The following is a 23827-nucleotide window of genomic DNA, read 5'->3' as shown; positions in this document are numbered from 1 at the left end:
TCGAAACCCTAGCCCAAGATTACTCTATATTTGCAACACTATTGCGGTGTACACCCGTTCATCAGCCAAATAGTTGAATTAGCTGGCCAGTGTGATAGTGATTATAATCCATCCGCTGTCTCATGTTGCACAGACGATGAGCATTAAGGAGACACAAGTATTCCTGAGGCCTCTAACCGTTTCCCCAGGAGAGTCCTATAAAAGGTAAAGGGGAGGTGTAGGATATGGGATCAGACTTTGTAACAGTATTGCTTCCGTCCCTCTCCTCGCTCCAACCTGGGCTTGAACGGGTTGGGGTTGGATGCGCGCTGTGTTAAGAAGCAGTGCGGCTTGGTTGGGTTGTGTATCGGAGCCCGTACGGGAGTTGTAGCGAGACAAGATAGTAGCTACTAAAAACAATTGGATACCACAAAATTGGGGAGAAAAAGGGGTAAATAAAATAAAAAATTGATAAAGATGTTAAGGATGTTCTGTTACCATTTGAATTGTCCATTCCCATTTTAGTACAGGACAGCTAGCCTGGACGGCTAGCCTGTATTCAAGAGCATCTGATAGTGGGCACGACACAAACACCTCAGATGATGTAAAATAGGGTCTAAACTACAATGTATGCTAAAATAAATAAATATAGAATTTTACGTGCTTTTAGATCATTTATGTTGAAGTTTAAAAAAATGTAAAAAATTTATTAAACGTTTTTCAGGAAATGTATAATATACTTTGTCAACCCTGTTAATATTTTAAATGATATCAATCATTTATATTTTGCATGGATGTGTCATGGTGGGGTATGCAAAACTTTGAGCACCTCCTATCTCCTAAAATGTTTTTGCATTCAGGTCCAAAAAGTTACTTTCTGACCCCTTCGACCTTTGGCAAATATGTATAGAAAGAATCATTCAAATCAAAAGGGGTGCGATCAAAAAGTAATTGAAATCAAATGGAATGACCCTATTAGCCTCGTTTTAGCTGGGATGTTCTTCAGAGACCCAGACCTGTGACTGGGGGATCTCGGGTTGGAGTTACAGGGGGACACAGTGACACAGCCTTTTACCCTCAGGGAGGTAGAGACACTCAACCTTTCAGTCAGATGGGACATGCGTTATTCGATAGCAGAGGCTATTGTGTGTTACGATGCAGTTTGTTATCAGATTCTCTCGTCGGAGTTGTAGTTTTGTGCCAGATCATCCTGATTTTTAAGTCTATTAATTCAGTAATGGAGCAATCCACATTTAATATGTGGATTTGAGTCCTATAGGTCCTGTTCTGTGCTCAATCTGTCCAGCTGAGCATTTCGTATTGTTTTGGTTCAGGCTCATTAAGGACGCACATAAAAAGTTGTTTAATTACTACACTTTGTGTAATGCATTTAAAATGAGTCGATGGTCACTATTAATTCTAAACCGTCATTCTCTACGGCTCTTGGAGAGAACCACACCCTGTTAAATTGGACCTGTGGCTTCCCTGCTCTTCAGAAACGAGTGGATAATTACAAGGGGCTAGCCTAAGGCCATACACATGGTGCTTCATTAAGTTAGTAGATATTGGAGGTAATGTTTACCTCTGAGAGTGTCCCTCTATAAACAAACACACACACACACACACGCCCAAATGACTGTTTATAAACATTCGAGCCCTCTTGACAATAACTGTATTTTCACTCTGAGAATGAGTGTTTTGATTTCTGCGAGGATTTCAGAGGGTAGACCCACTGCAATTTCAGCCATGCCGTTTCAATGAAAGGATTCTTCATATCAACAAGCTGAAGGAAGCAATACCAGTTGTTTGTCCCTCTTAACTGGTGGTTTCAAGATGGACTTTTTAAATTGCATGTCTGATAGCAATTTTCTCTGCGGGAATGAACACACAATCACACCCTTTTATTTTTGCGGCACATGAATAGTGGGGTAGCTGATGTACTGGTGTCTTTGATTGGGATGAATGTATTTTGAATATATTTACGTTTACAAATTAAGTCATTTTTGGCGCGTTTGCGTGTCTATGGGAGGGTTGCTCTCTATAGCGTATCCATTGGAAAGGGCTGCCTCGCCATGCCTGTGCCAAAGCCCTGTTGCATTGTCTCTGAACGGCACAGCACATGCTCATTGATGTAGAAGCACAACAAAGACCAGGATGCAAAGTTTTTATCTGCATCACTAGTTCTGCGTGTGGAGTCAGTGGATGCGCTGCTGCTCTTTATGAGCAGAGTCAATAGAAGGCAACACAGGCCTGTCTCTGCACGCAGCAGTCTGAATGCGTTCTCCTGGACAGACAAGCTTCCTGTTTCTTAGTGTATCTGAGTTCAGCACACTTTTTGTTTGTTGTTGGTCCGAATGTTAATCTTAATACTAGACGTCAAAACACATTTTTTTCCCCCTGAAGGACGAAACCATTGGATGTACTATTTACTGTTGTTTGTTCCGTGGTGTTCAGATGCTCGGATAGGATAGGCCTCTCTTCGATTCCCTGGCGCTTGCTCTTTGCAGCTGGCCTGGGTGGTGAAGAGTTAACCAGTCCCTTTATGATGGGCCACCTTTCTAAATATAACCCCAAACCTCCTCAACATGGGCACGCACAAGTCCTTCGGCTCGACTGCACTCCCTCTGTCAACACTCTCACTCACACACACACTCCTCCTCCGACACACACACACACACACACACACTCACACACACACACACACTCCTCCTCCAGCGCACTCACACACACACACACACACACTCCTCCTCCAGCGCACACACACACACACACTCCTCCTCCAGCGCACACACACACACACACACACACACTCCTCCTCCAGCGCACACACACACACACACACACACTCCTCCTCCGGCACACACACACACACACACACACACTCCTCCTCCGGCACACACACACACACACACACACACACTCCTCCGACACACACACACACACACACACACACACACACACACACACACACACACACACACACACACACTCCTCCTCCAGCACACACACACACACACACTCCTCCTCCAGCACACACACACACACACACACACACACACACACACACTCCTCCTCCAGCACACACACACACACACACACACACACTCCTCCTCCAGCACACACACACACACACACACACACACACACACTCCTCCTCCAGCACACACACACACACACACTCCTCCTCCAGCGCGCACACACACACACACACTCCTCCTCCAGCGCGCACACACACACACACTCCCCCAGTTACAGTTTTGTACACACACTCAATCAAACTCATTCCTCCTCAAACTCCCCATTTTTAATACTTCAAAGTTTACAGAGGAGATGATTCATATAGACTATATACCTGGTAGTTAGTATGAGTGATTTTCATTTTACTCCCCTGGACCAAGCTACTATTCAATAATGTGTGTTTCTCAACTACAAGACTGGATGGGCAATCTGATTGGATGTAATTTGCAGAGTAATGACATGTCCCCTTCAAAAGACAGTTTTCTTTGTATAGGTTGTTTGGGAGATGATGAAAGGGATGGGAGACTACTTGTCTAAATGCCTCCTCTAGTAGTTCCGTTTGTTTCTGCAGGAGGCGGCTGAAAATAGGCCCTTATGCTGCAGCAGGCACTAGTTGTCATGCTGTAGCCCATGACTGGTCTCATCATTAAATAGCAAGCAGCAGTGCACTCAAAGCTGTTCCAGATGATTACCACATGTCTGCAAAGCCCCGAGCGGCAGAGCAGATCGGCTCCCATCCTACCCTCTAATTTGTCATCCCAAAATTGGACATTTGGGTCTTTGTGTGACATTGTCCCTCCCTTCCATGGCTAGCACAGTGCGCTCTCACGGTATTTCATTCCATTTTCCTATTACAGAGGTATAATAACAGCGAATCAACCTTTTTGAGCGACGTTGAGAAAATGTTTTGTCAATGGATTTGATGACTTACGGGTGTGGTTTTAAACCATCCTCGATTTGCAGAGCGGAAATGTTCCATCTTCTGTCTGTGGCCTTTTTTTGTTGTTGCAAAAGGGCCTTGGTTTTTACTATGTCTGTCTTCTCTCTCTGAGAAACAGTTCCCCAATGTCTCTGTATTGTACTACTGTACCTCCGCAGAAATAGCTGAACATAGCCATCACAGACTTGTTGCATTCATAAAGAAAATAATCAATCTTTCCAGAGACAGACAGAACAAGGTTCTAGCCAGCCTAATTAATGCAGAAATATTTCAGGCTTTTACAGTTTGCCCAAAACATAAAGAAAGTTCTGCTCTCTGTGTAGGAGTAAATTTAAAAGAGATCTTTGTGTTGTCCAGTGAGAAAGCCATTGGCCCCAGACTGCCAATCCCAGCATGCATAGCAATGCACCTCTGTATGAATACATTGCTTGTCTGACGGAGTGGAGTGGGTCGAATGCCCCCCCCCCCCCCCCCCCCCCCTTATCATCCATACATCCTACACAGGCTATGACACTCAACAGCTTGTCGGCTTGTCGCACAGGAGAAGTTTTTGAAGGTTGGGGAGGAAGGGAGGATAATGACAACATAATTATCACTAGGTTGCAGTAACAAAGCACCTTTACCTTGGGAAGATGGAACTGCGGGAGATTTTAGGAGAAGTGATTTGTTTTGACATCGACAGTAAAGTCAGGAGCTCAAACGAATGGCTTTGAAGGGGATGACGGAAGGGGACTTCTCTTTGTTTGGATGCTTATATAACACCTTGACTTCAGGAGGGCTGAAGGAGCAACCGGAAGAGACAAGTTACCAAGACCAAAGAGAGAACATTTTAGTTGGCGTTTTTTGGGGGGATTATGAGGATACGTTAGGTTCTTCAAGGTGTTGAAACCAGAGCACAGTTCTAGTGGAGGGTTTAGACCTGTCTTCTTCTGCTGGGTTGTATCTACAATCCAGATCCTGGAGGGTGTTGATGAGTCAGGTGTCAGAGCTGTCTGTTTTAATGTTAGGGATCTGAAGAACAGACTGTTTCAAACCAAGACGGTGGTTTGGTTTCTTCAGAGAGCTAATGAAAAACCCAGTTAAAATGGAAATCTTGACTCATTTATGCCTAGTTGGACATGAAGTGAGGAGCTCTCGTGCATGGCTTGGAGAGAAGGTTCAAAGCAAGTGTTTAGTGGTTGAGCGGGATGAGGTAATATAGCCTAGTTTTGCAGGTGCAGTTTTTTTGAATGAAGTTGAATGAGCTGTTGGCAGATTTGAAGAGTTGGACTACATTGGAGAGTTGGAGTCTGAAGATGGATTCAGAGATGAGTTTGATGTAGCAAGGAAGGGAAGATGTAGGTAGTTGTGGGTAAAATAATGCATAATGTCGGTGTGGCATTAGTGTCAGTCGAGTACAGTGATCGGGGGACAGGATTTGTAGGTTGTTTAGGTAAGGTTGAAGAGTTAAGGTCCATAGTTAGGGTTGAGAGTGAGGGAGACTCTGGGGTTGGTTACCATGTTCCTGTATTGGAAGAAGAGGGGGGCGTATGAGCTGGAGACCCTCCCCTCCTACCTCACCGAGCAGGTGGCAGAGCACTACTCCTGGTCTTCCTCTCTGGACGTCATCCATGATCTGTGCGGTAAGCATTAGGATCGAGCGAACGGGATAAGTACACGCATCCGATTATATATTCAAGGGCTGGACCATTGACCTAGCTGATTGTGTGGTATGTGAGTAATAACATGTTCATTGCATGCTTACTTCCATTTAGACTGAATGGCACTGGCAGGGGGAATTTGATTCCATTGGAAGATGATCATGGTAACTGACTCCATGAAGCCTAGCATTTGACATTTACTATTAGGCCTATGATGTTGTATAATTGATCTGAATCAGCCACGTTGTCATATGACACTGACCAACTTGAAGAATCAAATGTAGCCGGTTGCTCTGCTAGCAGATGGCGATGCCATGTGGTTATACATCAGAGATCTGACCTCCAGAATTTCAGCACCATCATGGAAAGCTTTTTCTTTTCTTTCCATTGCTCTCTTCTTCCGTTCAGTCCGTGGAAAGCACTCGACACTCAGTGACCTGGCATAGAGAGCACCTCAAATGAGAGTAGCCGAGAAGCGAATGGGGATAGGAACAGCTGCTGCTGTGGAGATGAAATATTTACCACAGAAGAAGGAGTAAGTGCATACTGTCGGTCGACGTTCCAAATGACACACTATTTTGTTATAAGGTGTACTACTTTTGACTAGGCTCTGGTCGAAAGTAGTGCACTATATAGGGAATAGGGTGCCTTTTGGGACTGACACTAGGACAGCTGAATTGCGTTACTGTCTTTCTCCACTCAGTGCTTCTGCTTTCCCCCATCCACTGCCCTCTATGCCATTAGTGAAAGGGAAAAGGGATGTAATAACTTTGGGCTAGAGCTGGCTACAGGAATGCTCTTATCCAATCCTCCCAGACCCAGCCAGGCCAGCAGTTTCTTGGAGGTTTGCCTCTGCTCGGTCTGCTGACTCGCTGGGCAGCTTCAGGTGTCTGCAGAGTAGACCTTTGTGTTCTAGAAGAAGTGGAATGTCTGACTGCCACAGATAGAACTGAACGGCAGGTCTTTGATCCCTACCTGGTCCCACAGTCCTTGTAATTAAGCCTCAACTCTACTGCTACTGAAAACATTTTTCAACTAGGCTGGGGTAAGGGTTGCCTAGGGGACTGCGCGCTCTTAAAAAATCTAATAAATATTTATTGCAAAAAAAAGTCTCTACCTGGAACCAAAAATGGTTCTACTACAGGGTCAGCTGAGGGACACTTAAAGGAGAGAATTTTAGGTAGCCATTTTGTTTTCTAAGACTGGGGTTGTAGCTTGGGCAGTCATTTCCATCTCCCCTTATCCCCTGAATGTAGTGCACACTACTGTAGCATTCTTTAACCTATAATCAGGACGCAGGCCCCAATAACGGAGGAACATACCTCTCCACCCTTTCGCTCTGTGCCATTTCATCCCATAGCACTTGCCCCGACACGGGATCAAATTACATTTAAATAATCAACTGAAATGACCTGATGTTGTATGGTGCTGCTCAGTTAGACATATAGGCATTCAAACATTCTGCTTATGTAATGAATGATCCCCACATGACACTCTTAAATATGGTTATAAGAGTATTATAAGCTGGTGCACTAATACTCTTACTTTGGACAGAATTATGCTTTCAGTTTTGTGGTGTTTTTGGCACTTTTTTAAAATGTTTATTTGTTAAAAAAATGTTTATTTAAGAGTTATGTCTCTTTCAACATTCGATTGAACTAAAAATGTATTTCCCCTTTTCAACTACGCTGTTATCCAGGCACAGCCTGAAACTCAAACAAATCGGTGAAATATTTTTTTTTCTTCCTGCATCCAAATAGTGATCCACCCTCCACTATCTGCCTCTCTTCTGTTCTAAATAGTTTCTCATTGTTGTGCTCTGCTGGGGACTTTGGTAGTGGAGGAAGCACTGTGTGGCCTTGTTTTTAGATGTGTGTGCCACTACAGGGGTAAAACAACATCAACAGGATGACTTTGTTCAGGCCCCACTGACTGCCACTGAATATGCTGCTCCATTAATAACAGCTGGTCCGTCGTTTGCTGTTCTGGAATAACAAGGCCCAGCCAGGCAGCCCCGGCTGCTCCGCTCAGGCCACCATTTCTGCCGAGTGTACAAGAGTACTTGCCTGGTCCCAGATCTGTTTGTGCGGTTTTGCCAACTTCTATGAAATTGTCAAGACACCACAAACAAATCTGGACCAGGCTACAAGAGTGCCAGGGTTTCAATAATGGTGGCGGTCTAATTAATCAAATCTAATTTTATTTGTCACATGCGCTGAATACAACCGGTCTAGAAGGTGAAATGCTTACCTACGAACCCTTTCTCAACAATCCAGAATTATTTTTATTTTTTTAAATATTAAAAAAGAAAATTTTAACACAATAAATAACAATAACGAGACCATATACAAGGAGTACCAGTACCGAGTCATTGTGCAGGGGTAAGGAGTGCAGGGGTGAGATAATTGAGGTAATGTTTTATTAAATTTTTATGTAACTAGACAAGTCCGTTAAGAACAAACTTTTATTTACAATGACAACCTACCCTGGCCAAACCCGGACGACGCTGGGGCCAATTGTGCCCCGCCCATGGGACTCCCAATCACGGCCGGTTGTGATACAGCCTGGAATCGAACCAGGGTCTATATTGACGCCTCTAGCACTGAGGTGCAGTGCCTTAGATTGCTGTGCCACTCGGGAGCCCTGTACATGTGGGTAGGGGTAAAAGTGACTAGGCAATCAAGATATATAATAAACAGAGTAGTAGCAGCAGTGTGTGTCAGTGTAGTATGTGAGTGTAGTATGTGTGTGGGTAAAATCCAATGAGTGTGCAAGAGAGTCAATGCAAATAGAAAGGGTAGCCATTTTGTTAACTGTTCAGCAGTCTTATAGCTTGGGGGTAGAAGCTGTTCAAGAGACTTTTGGTCCCAGACTTCAGGTACCGCTTGCTGTGCGGTAGCAGAGAGAACAGTCTATGACTTGAGTGGCTGGAGTCTTTAACAATTTTTAGGGCCTTCCTCTAACACTGCCTAGTATAGAGGTCCTGGATGGCATGAAGCTTGGCCCCAGTGATGTACTGGGCCGTACGCACTACCCTTAGGGTCGGATGCCAAGCATTTGCCATACCAAGCGGTGATGCAGCCAGTCAAGATGCTCTCAATGGTGCAGCTGTAGAACTATTTCAGGATCTGAGGGCCCATGCCAAATCTTTTCAGCCCCCTGAGGGGGAAGAGTCATTGTCATGCCCTCTTCAGAACTGTGTTGGTGTGTTTGAATTATGATTGGTCCTTAGTGATGTGGATACTAAGGAACTCGAAGCTCTCAAACCGCTCCACTGCAGCCCCGTTGATGTGAATGGAGGCGTGCTCAGGCCTCCCTTTCCGGTTGGCTACAGTCAGGTCCTTTGTCTTGCTGATGTTGAGGGAGAGGTAGTTGTCCCGGCACCACACTGCCAGGTCTCTGACCTCCTCCCTAATAGGCTGTCTCATCATCGTCGGTGATCAGGCCTACCAGTCATGTCGTCGGAAAACTTAATGATGGTGTTGGAGTCGTGTGTGGCCACACAGTCATGGGTGAACAGGGAGTACCGAAGGGGACTAAGCACGCACTCCTGAGGGGCCCACGTATTGAGGGTCAGCGTGGCGGATGTGTTGTTGCCTACCCTTACCATCACGTTTCCCATCCTCCTCTTTGCCTCCCCAGTTACATCACACAGTGGTAGCGCCGGGAAAAGGTGTTTGTTTTTATAGCAGATGCTCTTTAGTGTTAAGACATCTTAACAATGAATCTCTTTTGTAATGGGGCTTCTTGCTGGGACAATTTGGCGCAGATGCAGAGTTCCTTCCCAGTGCCTTCCAGCCCGCCTCTGACACTGAAATAAGCTATGCTGACACATGCAGCGCAATAGAGTGCAACACATCTCTGCCAGCCCCAGGCCTAGGAAACACCTTGTTCCCTGGCAGGGCAGCAAGCTCTCCATCTGCCATCTGTCTTTTGTCTTCTAGGAGATGGTCGACGGCGGCCATTGCATAATAATCCTCTTCCTGGCCTGTGTGCAACCGGCTCAGACAATCGCCCTCCCTCAATCCCCTTTCAAATGAGAGAGGGGGGAATAAAACGGAACAAACAGAGAATAGCTCAGCCTCAGACGCCCGATGTGCCACGGCAAAGCTCAGCAAATTGAATGCAGGACTGAGGCATTCTTAACATTCCGTATAAAAGTGTGCTCAAGGCTTGCGGCGAAACGTACTCTTGGCTCTGCCTCGCTCTGCCTAAACATGGAGCTGTGCTGGTGAGGCTGTGCGGGTCTGAGGGAGAATGAGGTGATGTGATGTAAGGTTTATGGGTGAACGAGGGAGTGAGGTAGAGTTAGTAGCCTGGTGGTCTACTCGAAGGGCTTTTTCCAATTCCTTTTGACCATGATGTTGGCCTTTGACTTGACAATGATGGAAGAGTTGATTACAGCACACAGGATCAGACTGGGCTACGGGGGTCTTCAGCCAGTTGTGGCCATGGTACAAAATATCCCGTTTTCATTATCATGGCCTTACACATCCCTTTTCTATTTATTGCTGTATGAAAGTGACTTGCTTGCCACTCAATGCTGTGTCTTGTTTATTGACGTTATGCCTCCGACTTGAGGCACTGGGAAGCTGTAGAGAGAGCAAGGGAAAGGCTGTGCAGGCTGAACGCTCTGCTGTCTCTTTGGTGTGCATCAACTCATTGTCTGCTGTCACATGTGGCCTTGTGTTTGTTTGTTTTTGGCTTAATCAGCAGTGCTGAGTTCAGGAATTCCTGTTCATCAGAGAGAGAGAGAGACACACACGCGGTGAGGGGAAATAGGCAGAGAAAGGGAAAAGTGGAGTGCGAGGGTACAAAGTGATCCAAAGCAGGCGAGACGGTGATGGGAGGCGAGTGAGCTGGAGAGACAAAAGGGGGGGAAGACCGAGGGCGGGAGGAAGAGTCCCATAGTAAAGGTATGGTACACAGAGGTACAGGCAGCTAGCTATACGAGAGACAGAATATCATGAACTTCACAGGTGAGAGAGTGTTGCTACAGGGTCAGGAGTCAGAGATCAAGAAGCAGACCCCTGGTCGGCCATTACCTGGAGCTTGGGTCACCTCTGTGGCTGGAGCTTTTCCATTTCCTCTGCACTGGCCGAAAACAGTTCTGCAGTGCAAAATTGTTGCCTTTAGGACTAGACAAGTGTCATAAAGACTTGTAGTTTGAGGAAAAGTGCCCTTGAAGGAAGGAAAAAATTTGAATAAAAATGTGTTTCTCCCTGTGCAGTGTGCTGCCTGTAAACCTAGAAGGAGTCATTAACAGAGGTGGTGTTGGCAGAGGCCCAGGATGAGTGAGAGCACGTCTCGGCCTGCTCCCAGGCAAGGCAGGAGGGACAGACTCTGGGAGGGATTGCCCCTGCCCTGCTGCTATCCCTGCCTTGTGCCATGCCTGTAGTGGAAGAGCAACAGGTGTGTTTTGGGGGATTTTAGTAAGTTGTATCGCAGCCCTTGATCCAGACCTTTTTCTTGGCGTGAGTGGGGTTTAAGACTTGTTTTGTCTCATTTAAGAAGGTTAATAGGTACTTTTGAGGTCCTCTCTCTGTAGCTCATGTACAAACAGAGAGTTAACTTTTGGGCTCAGAACTGGGTATGTTTTAGTTTCTGGTTGCTCCTGTGTTTTTGTGAAGGAATCAGTTTTGATATTGAGATTTCTGTAGTCTGTGTGCTTCTTATTCAAAACCGCTTTTGGCTGGCACTAGCCACTCACCACTTTGTCTTTACATGGATTCTAGTTGGCTAGATAGGATGATCGTCATTGATCCTGGAGCCTGTTGTTTAACATATTATATACTCAAGATGGAGTATAAGAAAGAGTGGGAGAGACACAGTCGTCATTGTGGACAGGTCTGCTATTCCAAGGTTCTTGGAAAGTTATTGCAGTACAGCTCTGTCATGTCTAACACTTTTGGCAACAATGCTGTTTTCTCTGTCTTTCAATTGAACTCTTACACCCTATATATAGAGCATTCTCAGGCCTGATGGGTTTACAGTATGTTTTCAAGTCAAATTTTATTGGTCACATGGTTAGCAGATGTTAATGTGAGTGTAGCGAAATGCTTGCGCTTCTAGTTCTGACAGTGCAGTAATGTCTAACAAGTAATCTAACAATTTCCCCAACAACTACCCAAAACACACAAATCTAAAGGGGTGAATGAGAATATGTACATGTACGTATATGGATGAGCGGCATAGGCAAGGTGCAGTAGATGGTATAAAATACAGTATATACATGTGATATGAGTAATGTAAGATATGTAAACATTATTAAAGTGGCATTATTTAGAGTGCATTGTATAAAGTGACTAGTGATCCATTTATTAAAGTGTCCAGTCATTGGGTCTCAATGTGGGCAGCAGCCTCTGAGTTAGTAATTGCTGTTTAACAGTCTGATGGCCTTGAGATAGAAGCTGTTTTTCAGTCTCTCGGTCCCTGCTTTGATGCACCTGTACTGACCTCGCCTTCTGGATGATAGCGGGGTGAACAGGCAGTGGCTCGGGTGGTTGTTGTCTTTGATTTATCTTTTTGGCCTTTCTGTGACATCGGGTGGTGTAGGTGTCTTGGAGGGCAGGTAGTTTGCCCCCGGTGATGCGTTGTGCAGACCGCACCACCCACTGGAGAGCCTTGCGGTTGAGGGTGGTGCAGTTGCCGTACCAGGCTATGATACAGCCCGACAGGATGCTCTCGATGGTGCATCTGTAAAAGTTAGTCTGGGTTTTGGTTGACAAGCAAAATGTTTTAGGCCTCCTGTGGTTGAAGAGGCACTGTTGCGCCTTGTTCCCCACACTGTCTGCGTGAGTGGACCATTTCAGTTTGTCTGTGATATGCAGAGGAACTTAACTTTCCACCTTCTCCACTGCTGTCCCTTTGATGTGGATAGGGAGGTGCACCCTCTGCTGTTTCCTGAAGTTCACGATCATCTACTTTGTTTTGTTGACGTTGAGTGAGAGGTTATTTTCCTGACACCACACTCTGAGTGCCCTCACATCCTCCCTGCAGGTTTTCTCGTCATTGTTGGTAATCAAGCCCACTACTGTTGTGTCGTCTGCAAACCTGTGGACCTATTGGGGCTGTATGTAAACTGAAGTGGATCTAGGGTGACCGGTAAGGTGGAGTTGATATGATCCTTGACTGAATGACTCACGTCAGCCATGGAGAGGGGGTGGTGCTGTCCTTGATAGCAGGCCGCGACAGTGGCAATGTATTTTCCTCGAAGCGGGCAAAGAAGGTGTTTAGTTTGTCTGGAAGCATGACGTCGGTGTCCGTGAAGTGGCTGGATTCCTTTTAATAGTCACAGTGGGTACAACATCTCCAATGCACTTCTTTATAAATGCACTTACCGAGTCAGCGTTTAGGTCGATGTTTTTCTCGGAGGCTGACCGGAACATTTTCCAGTCCGCGTGATCAAAACATTCTTAAAGCGTGGCTTCCGATTGGTCGGACCAGCGTTTGATGGTTCTCGTCACTGGTACATCCTGTTTGGGTTTCTGCCTATAAGACGGAAGGAGCAAGATGGCATCGTGGTCAGATTTGCCGAAGGGAGGGCGGGGAGGACTTTGTATGCATCGCAGAAGTGAGAGTAGCAGTGGTCGAGGGTGACATATTTATTAGGTCTGTGTGTGTGCTCTTCTACAGAGGTGTGTGTTTCTCATGGTCTTTCCTCTGCTGTGTGTTCCAGACGAGAAGCCTGTTCAGGAGGAGGACTGGGTGGTGTGCCAGCATCCTGAGTGCCCTGACCGTCGACAGGCCTCGAAGGTAAGACTCACATCCTGGGATGGGCCAGTCAGTTAGGGATTATCCCTTTGAGCCTGATTCATTGAGCCCAAATCATTATCAAATAAATCCACAGTGAGGAGAGATCAGTGTGTAACTTTATTTCATTTGGATTGTCCGTTTGGACAGAACTCGTATGCTACACGAGGTCCAGCTTGACCCCTTAAGACCTTTACCCTCGTAAAGGTATCTAGAATATTGAAGCTCTATGGTGAGGTCCCGCTACATACAACCTGATTAGGGAGAGACTCCTTTTCTTCTGTTAGGTGTTAAAAGGGTACGAGGCGTGAGGCAGTGTGTCTGGCCACTAGACTGTGAAAGGAATTATTCCTTTGAAGCGGCTGCTTTCTGAAAACAGGACCATAGCCAGAAGGCCAGATGAACCAAAGCAGTCTCTGTCTGGTCGCTCGGCTCTCCCCCAACGGTCCACTTCACAGGAGCCCTTTCTCTCAATCTGGATAAGATGTGTTTCACCCTCAGTTTCCGTGACAGAGCAACCGGTCCCTTTCTTTAACAAAAAATGCCTCTCTTCGGCTTCACACGTTATTGGGCAGATCCGTCCCTCCCCTCCTTTCCCTGGGTGATAGAAACACTACTACTGTACATCGCTTTTCTCCTGCCCTGCTCGTGTTATAACAGGCAACAAGGATCTTCTACAGGCCTTTTAGGATTTTGTTTGTAAAATTTGAGCAAGAGCCAGTGAACGTACACAGTGGGTGAAGTGTCTACATCACGTGTCAAACTCCAGTCCTGCAGGCCCATTCAGGCCCCCCGGGTGGTTTGAGTAAACTTTTTTTATTGTATCATTTTTTTCTACCAGGGGAAAACAACCCTCTGTCTACATTGAAAGAGACTAAAACCATATCAAAACTGTGTAGAAATGATAATGGACCTATATTATACAGTGTCTTCACTTTTTCCACGTTACTAAGAATCACCGAAACCAAAGCTGGATGGTCATGGAGCATCGAAAATTCCAAAAGCGATGGATAGAGGACTATTGTTTATATATTTGTTCTAATCAGTGCATCCCTCTGGACCTTGGCGAAGACCGAAATACGACCCACAGACAAAATTTGTTTGACATCCCTGGTCTACATCGTGTGTGTGTTGATCTGTGCACCGGTGGGAGGAGGGGAGTTCATTTGGGACAAAGCCTGTCCGACTGACTCAACCCGTCTCCTTGGCCGAGGTCACGGGCTGACGTTATGTAAGGAGATTAAGACGAGGCCTGTTAGTTATGGGGACTGGACTGGGATAGGAGCAGGGGAGGATTGAGAAGCTCGCTGGTGACTGGACTGGGATGGACGGGAGGGAGGGAAGCCTTGTTTTCAACTGCAAGCAACAGCCCTGTCCCAGCCTCAAATCTCTCCCCCACTCTTCTTCTTTGCTGCCTTTTTCTGTCTGATTTCCATTTAATCATCTACATCTCTCCAGTCGGTTGACAAACTCGTATATTTCAGAGGATGGCACAGCAAAGCCTTGTTCCCTCACTTGTGCTAATGTTGTCTTCAGTTGGCAGACAGAGCAGCAGGGAAATGTCCATGTCTCCTGTCTGTGACATTTCTGGTCTTAGTCAGCAGGGGGCGCTAAATGAAGCAGGCCAGTTACGCAGCAGTCCCATCTCTTCTTATTACCTCTTGTTGCGTTTCACTCCGATTGCCTGCATTGCATAAACGTTTTAGACATGATTAGAGCTTTTTAAAAATACACTTTGTATTATATCCCATGTGGTTTTAAATGAACTCATCAAAGAAGCCATTTGACTCCGAACAGAAACGTTCAACTTTTTACATTTCATTTTAAGAGTATTTTTAAGGAGTTGAACAAACCCTTTGAACTGAGCTGCTTTTGGCAACAGGGAGATAGAGAAGGGGAGATAGAGAGAGTCAGTCAACTGGACTGCAGTCTCTTTCCTCACGTTATTTCTCCATTTTTATTTGAAAGTGCTTGGTCTTTATAGCTTTTCCTTTGGTCCTACTTCATAGTATTATAACCGTTCCATTCTGCGGTAACTCAGTGCCCCAGAGGCATTTGTGAGTCTGTTCCAGCCACCGCATGAGACATGCGCCCTGGCGTAGCATTAGTCAAGTTCACCTGTCCAATAATTCACTGAGTACATCCAGGTGTCCCATGAAAGTCTGGTACTGACACTACCTACTATAGCTGTCTACGAGTAGAGTCATCATCACATTACTTAACACTACCTGTACTGAGGTTAGGCTTAGATAACAATTTCATGTGTTTTCCAAAGGGTTTGTACCATAGTCGTATGAAGCTAATTTAAACCTTTGTTGTAGGTCTGGGACTGTTCAGGCGGATAGCTAGGCCTTTAGTTGTGAGTTAATATTGGACTGCCTGACCGTGCTGTGGCGGTTAGCAGCAGGGCCGTGCATGGACCTTTTCAGGGGGCAGGTGCTCAAAATGAGTTATGATTGACAGTTACAGATATGATTGGTAGTTAGACATGATTGACATCAGGAAAAGCGGGTAAACTGTCAGCTGATCATTGATGTTGATGATGGCTGTAAATCTGCTAGTTAGCTAGCTTGATTGTTTCTACTGATTGTGATACATCTTCAATGCTTTTAAATAATAACTTCATAATAAATAATATAGATAATATTGATCATCTTTTAATTCATGATGTGTGGCTTGTGTGGATATTTTTGTATATGGAGGTTAGCTAGAGTCTAGACTACCTGTTCAGTGCTTAATATGTCATTTGTGCCGTTATTGTGCCGAAAATCTCCCCCTGCAAGAATCCCCCCTCCCCCCGTCTCGTGAACATGCACACACTCAATTCTTCATTGCTGCGACTTGCTTGCTAGTTGAGATTTCACTAGTATTGTCTGCAGCTTTCGGTTTGGCTATTTGAAAAGTGTATTAGTCTATAAATAAATCTCTTTGCCAAAATTCTTAATCTCCCCCATGTCTTATTCGACTAGTAGTTGTTTTGAAATGTTTATTGCGGGGGGGGGGGCATTGTATTGCCTGCCCAAAGCTCCCCCTTCTATCTTGGGACTGCAAGGCCTGGCACACTTCAGAATCATTTTGGTAGCTCATGTTGACTAGTAGTGTGTGTCACAGAAAGTATTTGACTCTGGCCACAAAATGTAAGGAAATTAGAAGGGTGGAGAGAGGATTTCGGCAAGGCCATTTTCTTGCCTGCCAAAATTCTCCCCCCCTCCCTTCTAAATTCCTTAATTTTGTCACTAGAGTCATAAACTTTCTGTGGCACACACGACTAGTCAACAGTGTGGAGACGAATGGATTCGGTTCAGTCCGTTGTCCTGATAGCTGGCAACAACAGCAGCATGGCGCTAGTTACAACTCGTAAAAGAAAGTGATGTTTATTTTGATGGGCCAGGGAGAAATAACTTGTAGTATCGATCACCCTCTGGATGTCACCGTGACATGCCAATGAACTAACCTAGAGACAAGCCTGTGCCAATGAATGTTGTATCAAGGTGCTTGCCAACGGGAGAGGTGATTTTATTTTGAATAGGATAACAGCCTACACAAGAAATAACTTGTAAAATTGGTAGTAGCCATCTGAATGGCATTATCCGAGATACAGTCTACTGCTCAATGGGGAGAGTTTGCGCTGCAAGCGGGCAACACTACAATACGGGAACAGTGTCCTTCTCTCCCGCTTGCGTGTAACCAATAACAGCCCACAAGCTTAAACTAGCTAGCTGGGAAGGGCTCATCAGGATCACTGACTGAACCGAATCGGTTTATCTTCACTTGACTCTTGCTGTGAGACATATGTCATCAACTTGGACATGTGGAGTGTCCGTATAGTCTCCCCCTTTCCGGTTTCACTGACTCACGCAATGATGCGCAGCTCACTCGCCAGTAATGGCCGACGTGTTTGTGCCAAAAACACACTGTAGCGACCCGCACAGACAGCTGTGCGTTATGTGTTATGCTGTTAGTTGTTTGTGTTGTACGTACCGGTACCCAGTGTTCGCGGGGTCCGCCATGCCAATCAACCTGCTCTCTGCCAATCACGGGAATGCCTGGAATGTTCTGATGCCGGGCATCCTGGCGGAGTGGCGTGGAAGGGGGTTGGGCAGGGGGATGGAGCACTGGAAGTTAAGACCAGGTTTAGCCATTGTTCTCTCTCTTACTTCTGGCCTTGACAAGAGAAGGTTACGGTTGTTTTTATAGGGTATCCTTCATTTATTTGGCGTGGGCTACGGCCAAACGGTAGCCTGTGAGAAGATGGGTTAATAAACCGTCAATTCGTAAACTCAATTCTCTATCTGGACAATTGTTCCTTTTGTGATCTAGTCAGGTCATTACAATACCTTACTCTGTAAAACAATGTTCGCCCAATAGGCATATTTGGAAGTTGATCAAATATTTTAGTAGCTTACAGCAGATAGATTCCGACTTGTTTTCCCGCGATTGGATTTGAAATATTATGAAAGGCCTCTCTTCGCTGCATGCTGTTCACCTTCAGATGTGCTGCTTGTTCCCGACTTCAGGCTTATGCCTTGTTATTGGGCTACACACAATCTGCAGCTATTGGTCTTTTGTGGCTAAATTATAGGCCTAGTCGTGGTGGAGAAGGCTATTCTGAATGATTTAATGTATTTCGGAACAGACAGCAGTAATTTATATTTATTTGGCAAATGTATTTACATTTGTCAGGGGTGCTGCAGCCCCTCCAGGACCCTTACCGCGGCTATGGTTCTAAAAGGAACTGGTGATCAGCCAACCAGACTGAATGTTAACGATGATGCTAACCAAGTGTTACTCTACTGTGGCAGCTCTGTTGATATTTAAACTAGGTAGATGGCTACACACTCGACCGGTGAAGCCATGTATTTTTGGATCCCGGGCGGGTGTGCCAAACTCCATACAGGACAGACTGGGAGAAAGGCACAAGCGTCGCACATGAGCTCCGTATAGGGCAGATCAGCGGTCGGGGTGGGGGGGGGTGTCGAACTTGACGAAGTCACAACGACTTGGGGGCAGTGGGCTCAGAACAACAAAAACTGTTTACAAAAAAAAAAAAGAACACAAATTATACCACCCAAAAGGGAACTGGGTGGGATGGCAAAGGGGCAGGTGTTTGGGCACAAGAATACCCCTACTTGTGCACCTGACTGCAGCTGCAGCATTCTTGGCACAGGAAGGAGAAGAGGCCAGTCTGAGCTCGCTCTGTAACAGGTCTCCCACATATATAGTTAATTACACCCCCCCCCCCCCCCCCCCCCCCCCCCTGTCTCTACGGGAACGGGACAGGACCAGACAGGCCCCGAAAGGTGTGGGTTCTCACGGCAACGCGCCCCTCCTAGTACAAACAGCTGCAGGGACGGTGACGGAATGGAAGGGTGGATGGATGGAAGGGGAGAGGTTTCAACCAGCTGACTGACTTCTATTTCTCTCTTTTGGTTTCATTGGTTTCACTTGGATGGTTTTAACCTTTTTATTCCTGCCCCTTTATATATTCATTTGATGACTAATATCTCTCTGATGTTATTGGTTTTTTGGAAGTAGTGACACTTTTTGGAAGTAATATTATCCTCCCTTTTAAAGCGAGTCACGAACGAAACAGTCCCTTGAACTTCCAGCGTGGTGAATAATTGTCTGAACAAATGCAAAAACAACACACAACATCACGCCGTCAGCTATTCAACAATCATCTATAGGGTGACTGAAACCCAGGTATTGAGGTACAGTGGTAAGCCTTAATTCCTTACCGAGTTGCCTAATGATGCTTCCCTTCCCTGCTTGGCTCTCCTCCGGCATGAGCCTGGCTCTAGCTGCCTCTTGGCACGGACAGATCAGAGGACTATTTAAAGCAGCTGTGCACATCCTTTTAATTTTCATACGGCTCTTTCTCCCTTCCCCCCCCCCTCTTTTTTTGTCCTGGTCTAATGAGGAACAGTCTGTTTTGAAAAGGTCTTAGGCATGAGGGCGGCCAACACTGGAGCACGATTTATAGATGTACTGTCAATAATTCGAGGTAAAATGATCTAGCTGTCTCTCTGTCTGTGTGCGCGCTCGTGGGAGAGAGAGTGTGCGTGTGTGCTTGTGCGTGCGCGTGTGCGTGCGCGTGTGTGTGCGTGTGTTTATGGATATACCTTTTAATTTGCATTGAAAGTAGACCCATATTCTACGTGCTCAGAGCCCTGTGTCCTGGTTGTCTTTGGCTGTTGATTTGTGAAGACACATACTTCTACCATCCAGTAAGTGATTTAATATTGCTTGAAGCAGGAAAATATGTACATAACTCATAACATGCTTGATTGTCATCCAAATATTCCTCACAACTTGTATGACCTTTTATATAACAAGCACCAAAATAAATATAGCTTAAGTAGACCCGTTATGAGTCGTAAGGAGAATTAAGAGAGCACAGAGTCTCCGATTGGGGTTTCTTAGCAGGAAAAGGAAGGAAGGAAGGATTACCTAATTTTCTGTGTAAGGAAAGTTTTCCCTGTATGAGAAGTCAAATGCTTTTGTCACTAATGGCACCCTATTACCTATGTAGTGCTACGTTTGACTAGGGCCCATAGGAGTCTGTTCCAAAGTGGCGCACTACACATAGGGAATAGGGTGCCATTTGAGACGGAGCCAGAACCACTCCGGCTGGCATGGGTGGGATTTCTGCTGTGGTGGTACTGTGATGTTAGACTACTAAGCAGGATTTGGGCATTGGGATTGCTCAGGGAAAAGTAAGATAATGGGTTTTCAATGTGAAGTACATAGTGGAAGTTAAGAGCAGTGTCTTTTGATATGCCTGGTAAAGACTGGAACTCCTTCTTCACACAGAAACCAATAATGCTTATGATAGTGTTTTAAATATTCATTTCAAGCATTTTCTTTTTTTCTCTGGACATGATTTATGGAAAAGTACCTTTTTTTTATAGAGCAACAGAATTGAAGTATTTCTACGGCATAGGCTACATCTCACTTCTGCGATCGCGTGGTTGAATTGGCCGAGGACATGAAAGCATTTGCGATCTGGAAAGTGATTTCACCCCATAAAGCACAGGCCTACTGTAATCTCAATGACACACAGAGCACATTTGAAATACTTTAACGATCAAATTTTCCATTCCAGTGGATGTTCTACGGCAGGTAGTATGACTATGTAATATTCCACTTCCCGGTAATCGTACGTGACGTCTACAGGCACACACACACACACACACACAGAGGGTGATTGGGTAAAGACACAGTCTCTGCTGGTGGCTATAGCCAAGCAGGAAGCCGTGGGTGACGTACAGACCTATTCCTAGAGTCACAGTTGGCCTCATGCAAGCTACAACATGCTTTTGACTCCACAGAACTCCCAACGCACCGCCGTCATCGTCTATTAGCCAATCGACCTCTTTCTTCCCATACTGTATGTTTCTACCATTCTCTTGACATTCAAACAAGGGGTTGTTTCCGAAGTTCTCACGTACGCAAATCGCTTAGGCGGTATTCCGATGGTAAATCGTTCTCAATGACAGTGGCAGATTTGATCGCCGTTGTGTTTTTTTACTTGGGTTTCCTTGAAATAAGTTTAGTAGTGACCCCCATCAGTCTTGGGTCATTCATTTTTCAATCGTGATTGGCGACACAATGAATGATGCAAATGAAGGCAGTCATCAGATTAAATAGTGCTCTCCGTGGAGATACTTACCTTGCTGGGTAGTAGGCTTGCATCAAAAAAACACGACCGATTTCACAGCAAAACACACATGTCATTGAAATGCGGAAAAGAAAGGGGATACCCCCTGTATGTATGGAAATTAGGCCTAAGGATTTGACACGCGGCCAACTGTGTGTGTGTGTGAGAGACGTGAGCCGATCTGTCGATTGTCTTATCAGGAAGGTATTCAAAGCCAGGAGGAGGTACTCATGAGATGGTGACACCAACCCCAAACCATGTGAGCCTCTTTTAACTGGGAGCAGGCAGTGGAATAACAGGAAGAGGGCATCTGACTGGGCAACACCAACGACCAACCGACACTCCAATGGAAATGGCCTTGGGACGACAGGGAGTCAGGGACGACCAATGTAACTGGCTGGTTTTTCAAAGTCTTATAACGAGGCTCGCCGTGGCGTAGATGGTGGGTTGAAACGACATAACAACATTCAAATCCCTCCTCACACGTGAAGCTCTGCTCTTCTTCATGGCAAACCAAACTAAAGCCTTCATGTGTAATTACTGGTTAGGGCTAATTTCTAATTTCTGAGGGAGGGAGTCAGCAGGATGGTTGAAGCTAATTAACGGTTTAAGAATGACGGTCTTGTCTGAGCCTTCAATTAGGAAAAAGGACCCGTGTTCTCGAGAAAATCTCCCCAAAATCCAAAACATGTTATTATCGCGGATACGACGAGTAATAGTAGGCAACTTTTTTTTTTTTTATCAGTCGAATGAACTCCCAAACCAGACTCCAGCCCCTGGAACTTCCAACATAATTTATGGTGAAATAATTAGGCTACATGTATCCTTTTTTTTATTGCCCTTCTCGCCCGCTCTTTACGCTCTACACACTTATCTTCCTCTCTGTTTTATCTCTTTGTCTCCTGAACACACCTTGTGAAACGATATCTGGACTTATCGGTCCGGGAGGGATTAATGCCAAGGTCCGGCATCAAGGGAGGGTCACCTCTTTACACAAAATACATTCCCCTTCTCCTCCCCAACAATGACACTGCCACCACAAACTAATCCTTCAGGGTAATTGCGTGGCTGCCGCCCCATCTTTTAAACACAGACTGCTGTAATTGAGGTTGGCAACGGCGGATGGTGGGTTGGGCAGGGGGACCCGTATGTTGACTTGTTTTGAAGAGGAGAGATTAGTTTGGGCTTCCCATCCCGAACAGAACTGACCTCTCCCCTCCCCAGGAAGTCTCTCCAGCCTCCCTGCAGCCATGGGACCCCTGAATCGTTTTTCAGAGTTGGCTAATTGTAGACTCCTCTAGGCTTAGGTTGAATGACAAAAGAACAGAGAGCAGTGTACTGGCCCATGTTTGTGGACAGGTTAGCACAGTAGACTGTGCAAAGACATGGGGTCATGAGGGAGGCAGTCATTTTGATATTTCAGCCACCAGAAGTTTCAACAATATTAAGGTTAACTTCCGTGCCGGTATGATTAGAATATTCCAATATCTTGTCATCAAGATTGAAATCATATACGCAAGTGACTTATTTTAATCTGATATTGAAAGACGTAAGCAAGTGCAGTTCTCTAGCACTGCTTCTTACACTGTTTCCTCCCATTGACAACTTTTACTATGTAGGAAAGAACCACTAAAACGCTGCCTCTTTTTCCTGTCAGCTCTTTTTAAAGCACAAATACACCGTCCTGCGTGCTACTCTCTGACCTTGTGCCACTGAGGGGTCAGGGGTCAAACACAGGGAGAAATGGGAGGGAGAGGTGAATACGGAGCAAGATATACATGAGTAGGGAGAAGCATAGAAATTGTGGGTAAATCCAGTTTTAGTCATTCAATTTCTGTGAAGACAGGGGGGGGGGGGAGAACATGAGATGTTTAGAATAAGGACTGGTTTCTATACAAGTCAGTGAGTCAGTCCAGGATGTGTGTATGCTGGTAGGTCTTTGTGTGGAGGGAGAGGTTGATGGTGTAGATGGGGGCGGGGTATCGCAAACACAGAGGCAGCTCACATGTTCATGCTCAATCTAGTCTCGTCTGTCAGGTTGTCCTGTGGCGTTCTACTACCTTGGAGCTCTTCCTGCTCATAGAGCTCTAGGGACTTTAAAACACTTTCTCTCACGCTCCCTTACTGACAGATGAACGAGATTAGAGAGAAGCTTCCATCGAGGGTGGGATTTTAACTTCTGGTCTGCCTGCCACCGAGCTACCGACAGTTGTGACCTTGGAAGTATTTTGTCACTTACCCATCGAAACTGAGAGATTATTTTCGGGGAACCCTTTTTCCCAGCACATTTTGTTTGCAAACTGGAGGTGAGTGATCGAACATCCTTACTCCTCTCACAACCTCTCCCGCTGTGTGCATTAGTACGGAGGTTCAGTGAAAGGAACCCAGCATGTGTGTGTTATTGTCTGCCTAGGGTTGTGTGGTTTTAGGGTTGATCTTACATTTTGGTTCACAGCTAGGTGTAATCTATAGGAACAGGTGGGAGAATGGTCTGGCAAAGGGATATCATACCTGAACTGAGTAGATCCACAGCCAGAGTGAAGCTGAGTGATATGTTGTTCCTCAGTGAGAATGCTAGTGACATGCACCCTCTCTTTATGTCTTGACTTTTAAACCCTTTTGTTCCTCGGGGCGCATAGGCCACCTACAAACTTCCTGGAGCCTTTTCAGTCAGCCCCCATGTTCTCCCTATCTCTACACTGTTCCTGCCTGCTAGTGATGACGGCGTACACACAGACATCAATTGCAACGTTTGGGGGCCTTTTTTAAGTCTCTCTTTTTTTTGTCAGACATCAGCATATTCTACATCTGCTTCTTATATCAACAACCCAAGATCCT

At 45.6% G+C, this 23827-nt stretch overlaps 1 protein-coding gene across 6 annotated transcripts in view; it reads left to right on the top strand.

Moving 5' to 3' along the window:
- The window catches only part of LOC109869296 (pleckstrin homology domain-containing family G member 5), a 70250-nt gene that overhangs the window by 9573 nt on the left and 36850 nt on the right, over positions 1 to 23827 (top strand). For 2 of the 6 annotated variants that reach the window (XM_031804131.1, XM_031804126.1), the window contains exons 1-2: positions 4523 to 5559; positions 13256 to 13332. In XM_031804131.1, coding sequence (XP_031659991.1) covers positions 5436 to 5559; positions 13256 to 13332 — 201 coding nt within the window. In that variant the 5' untranslated portion in view covers positions 4523 to 5435. Of the gene's footprint in view, positions 1 to 4522; positions 5560 to 13255; positions 13333 to 23051; positions 23296 to 23827 lie in introns of those variants that run through there. The other 4 variants (XM_031804127.1, XM_031804125.1, XM_031804128.1 and 1 more) reach the window with 3 other exon arrangements.

This window comes from Oncorhynchus kisutch, linkage group LG24, assembly GCF_002021735.2.
Source record: "Oncorhynchus kisutch isolate 150728-3 linkage group LG24, Okis_V2, whole genome shotgun sequence".
NCBI lineage: Eukaryota > Metazoa > Chordata > Actinopteri > Salmoniformes > Salmonidae > Oncorhynchus > Oncorhynchus kisutch.
The sequence above is the reverse complement of the archived record's forward strand: the minus strand, read 5'-3'. Positions and strand labels throughout refer to the sequence as shown.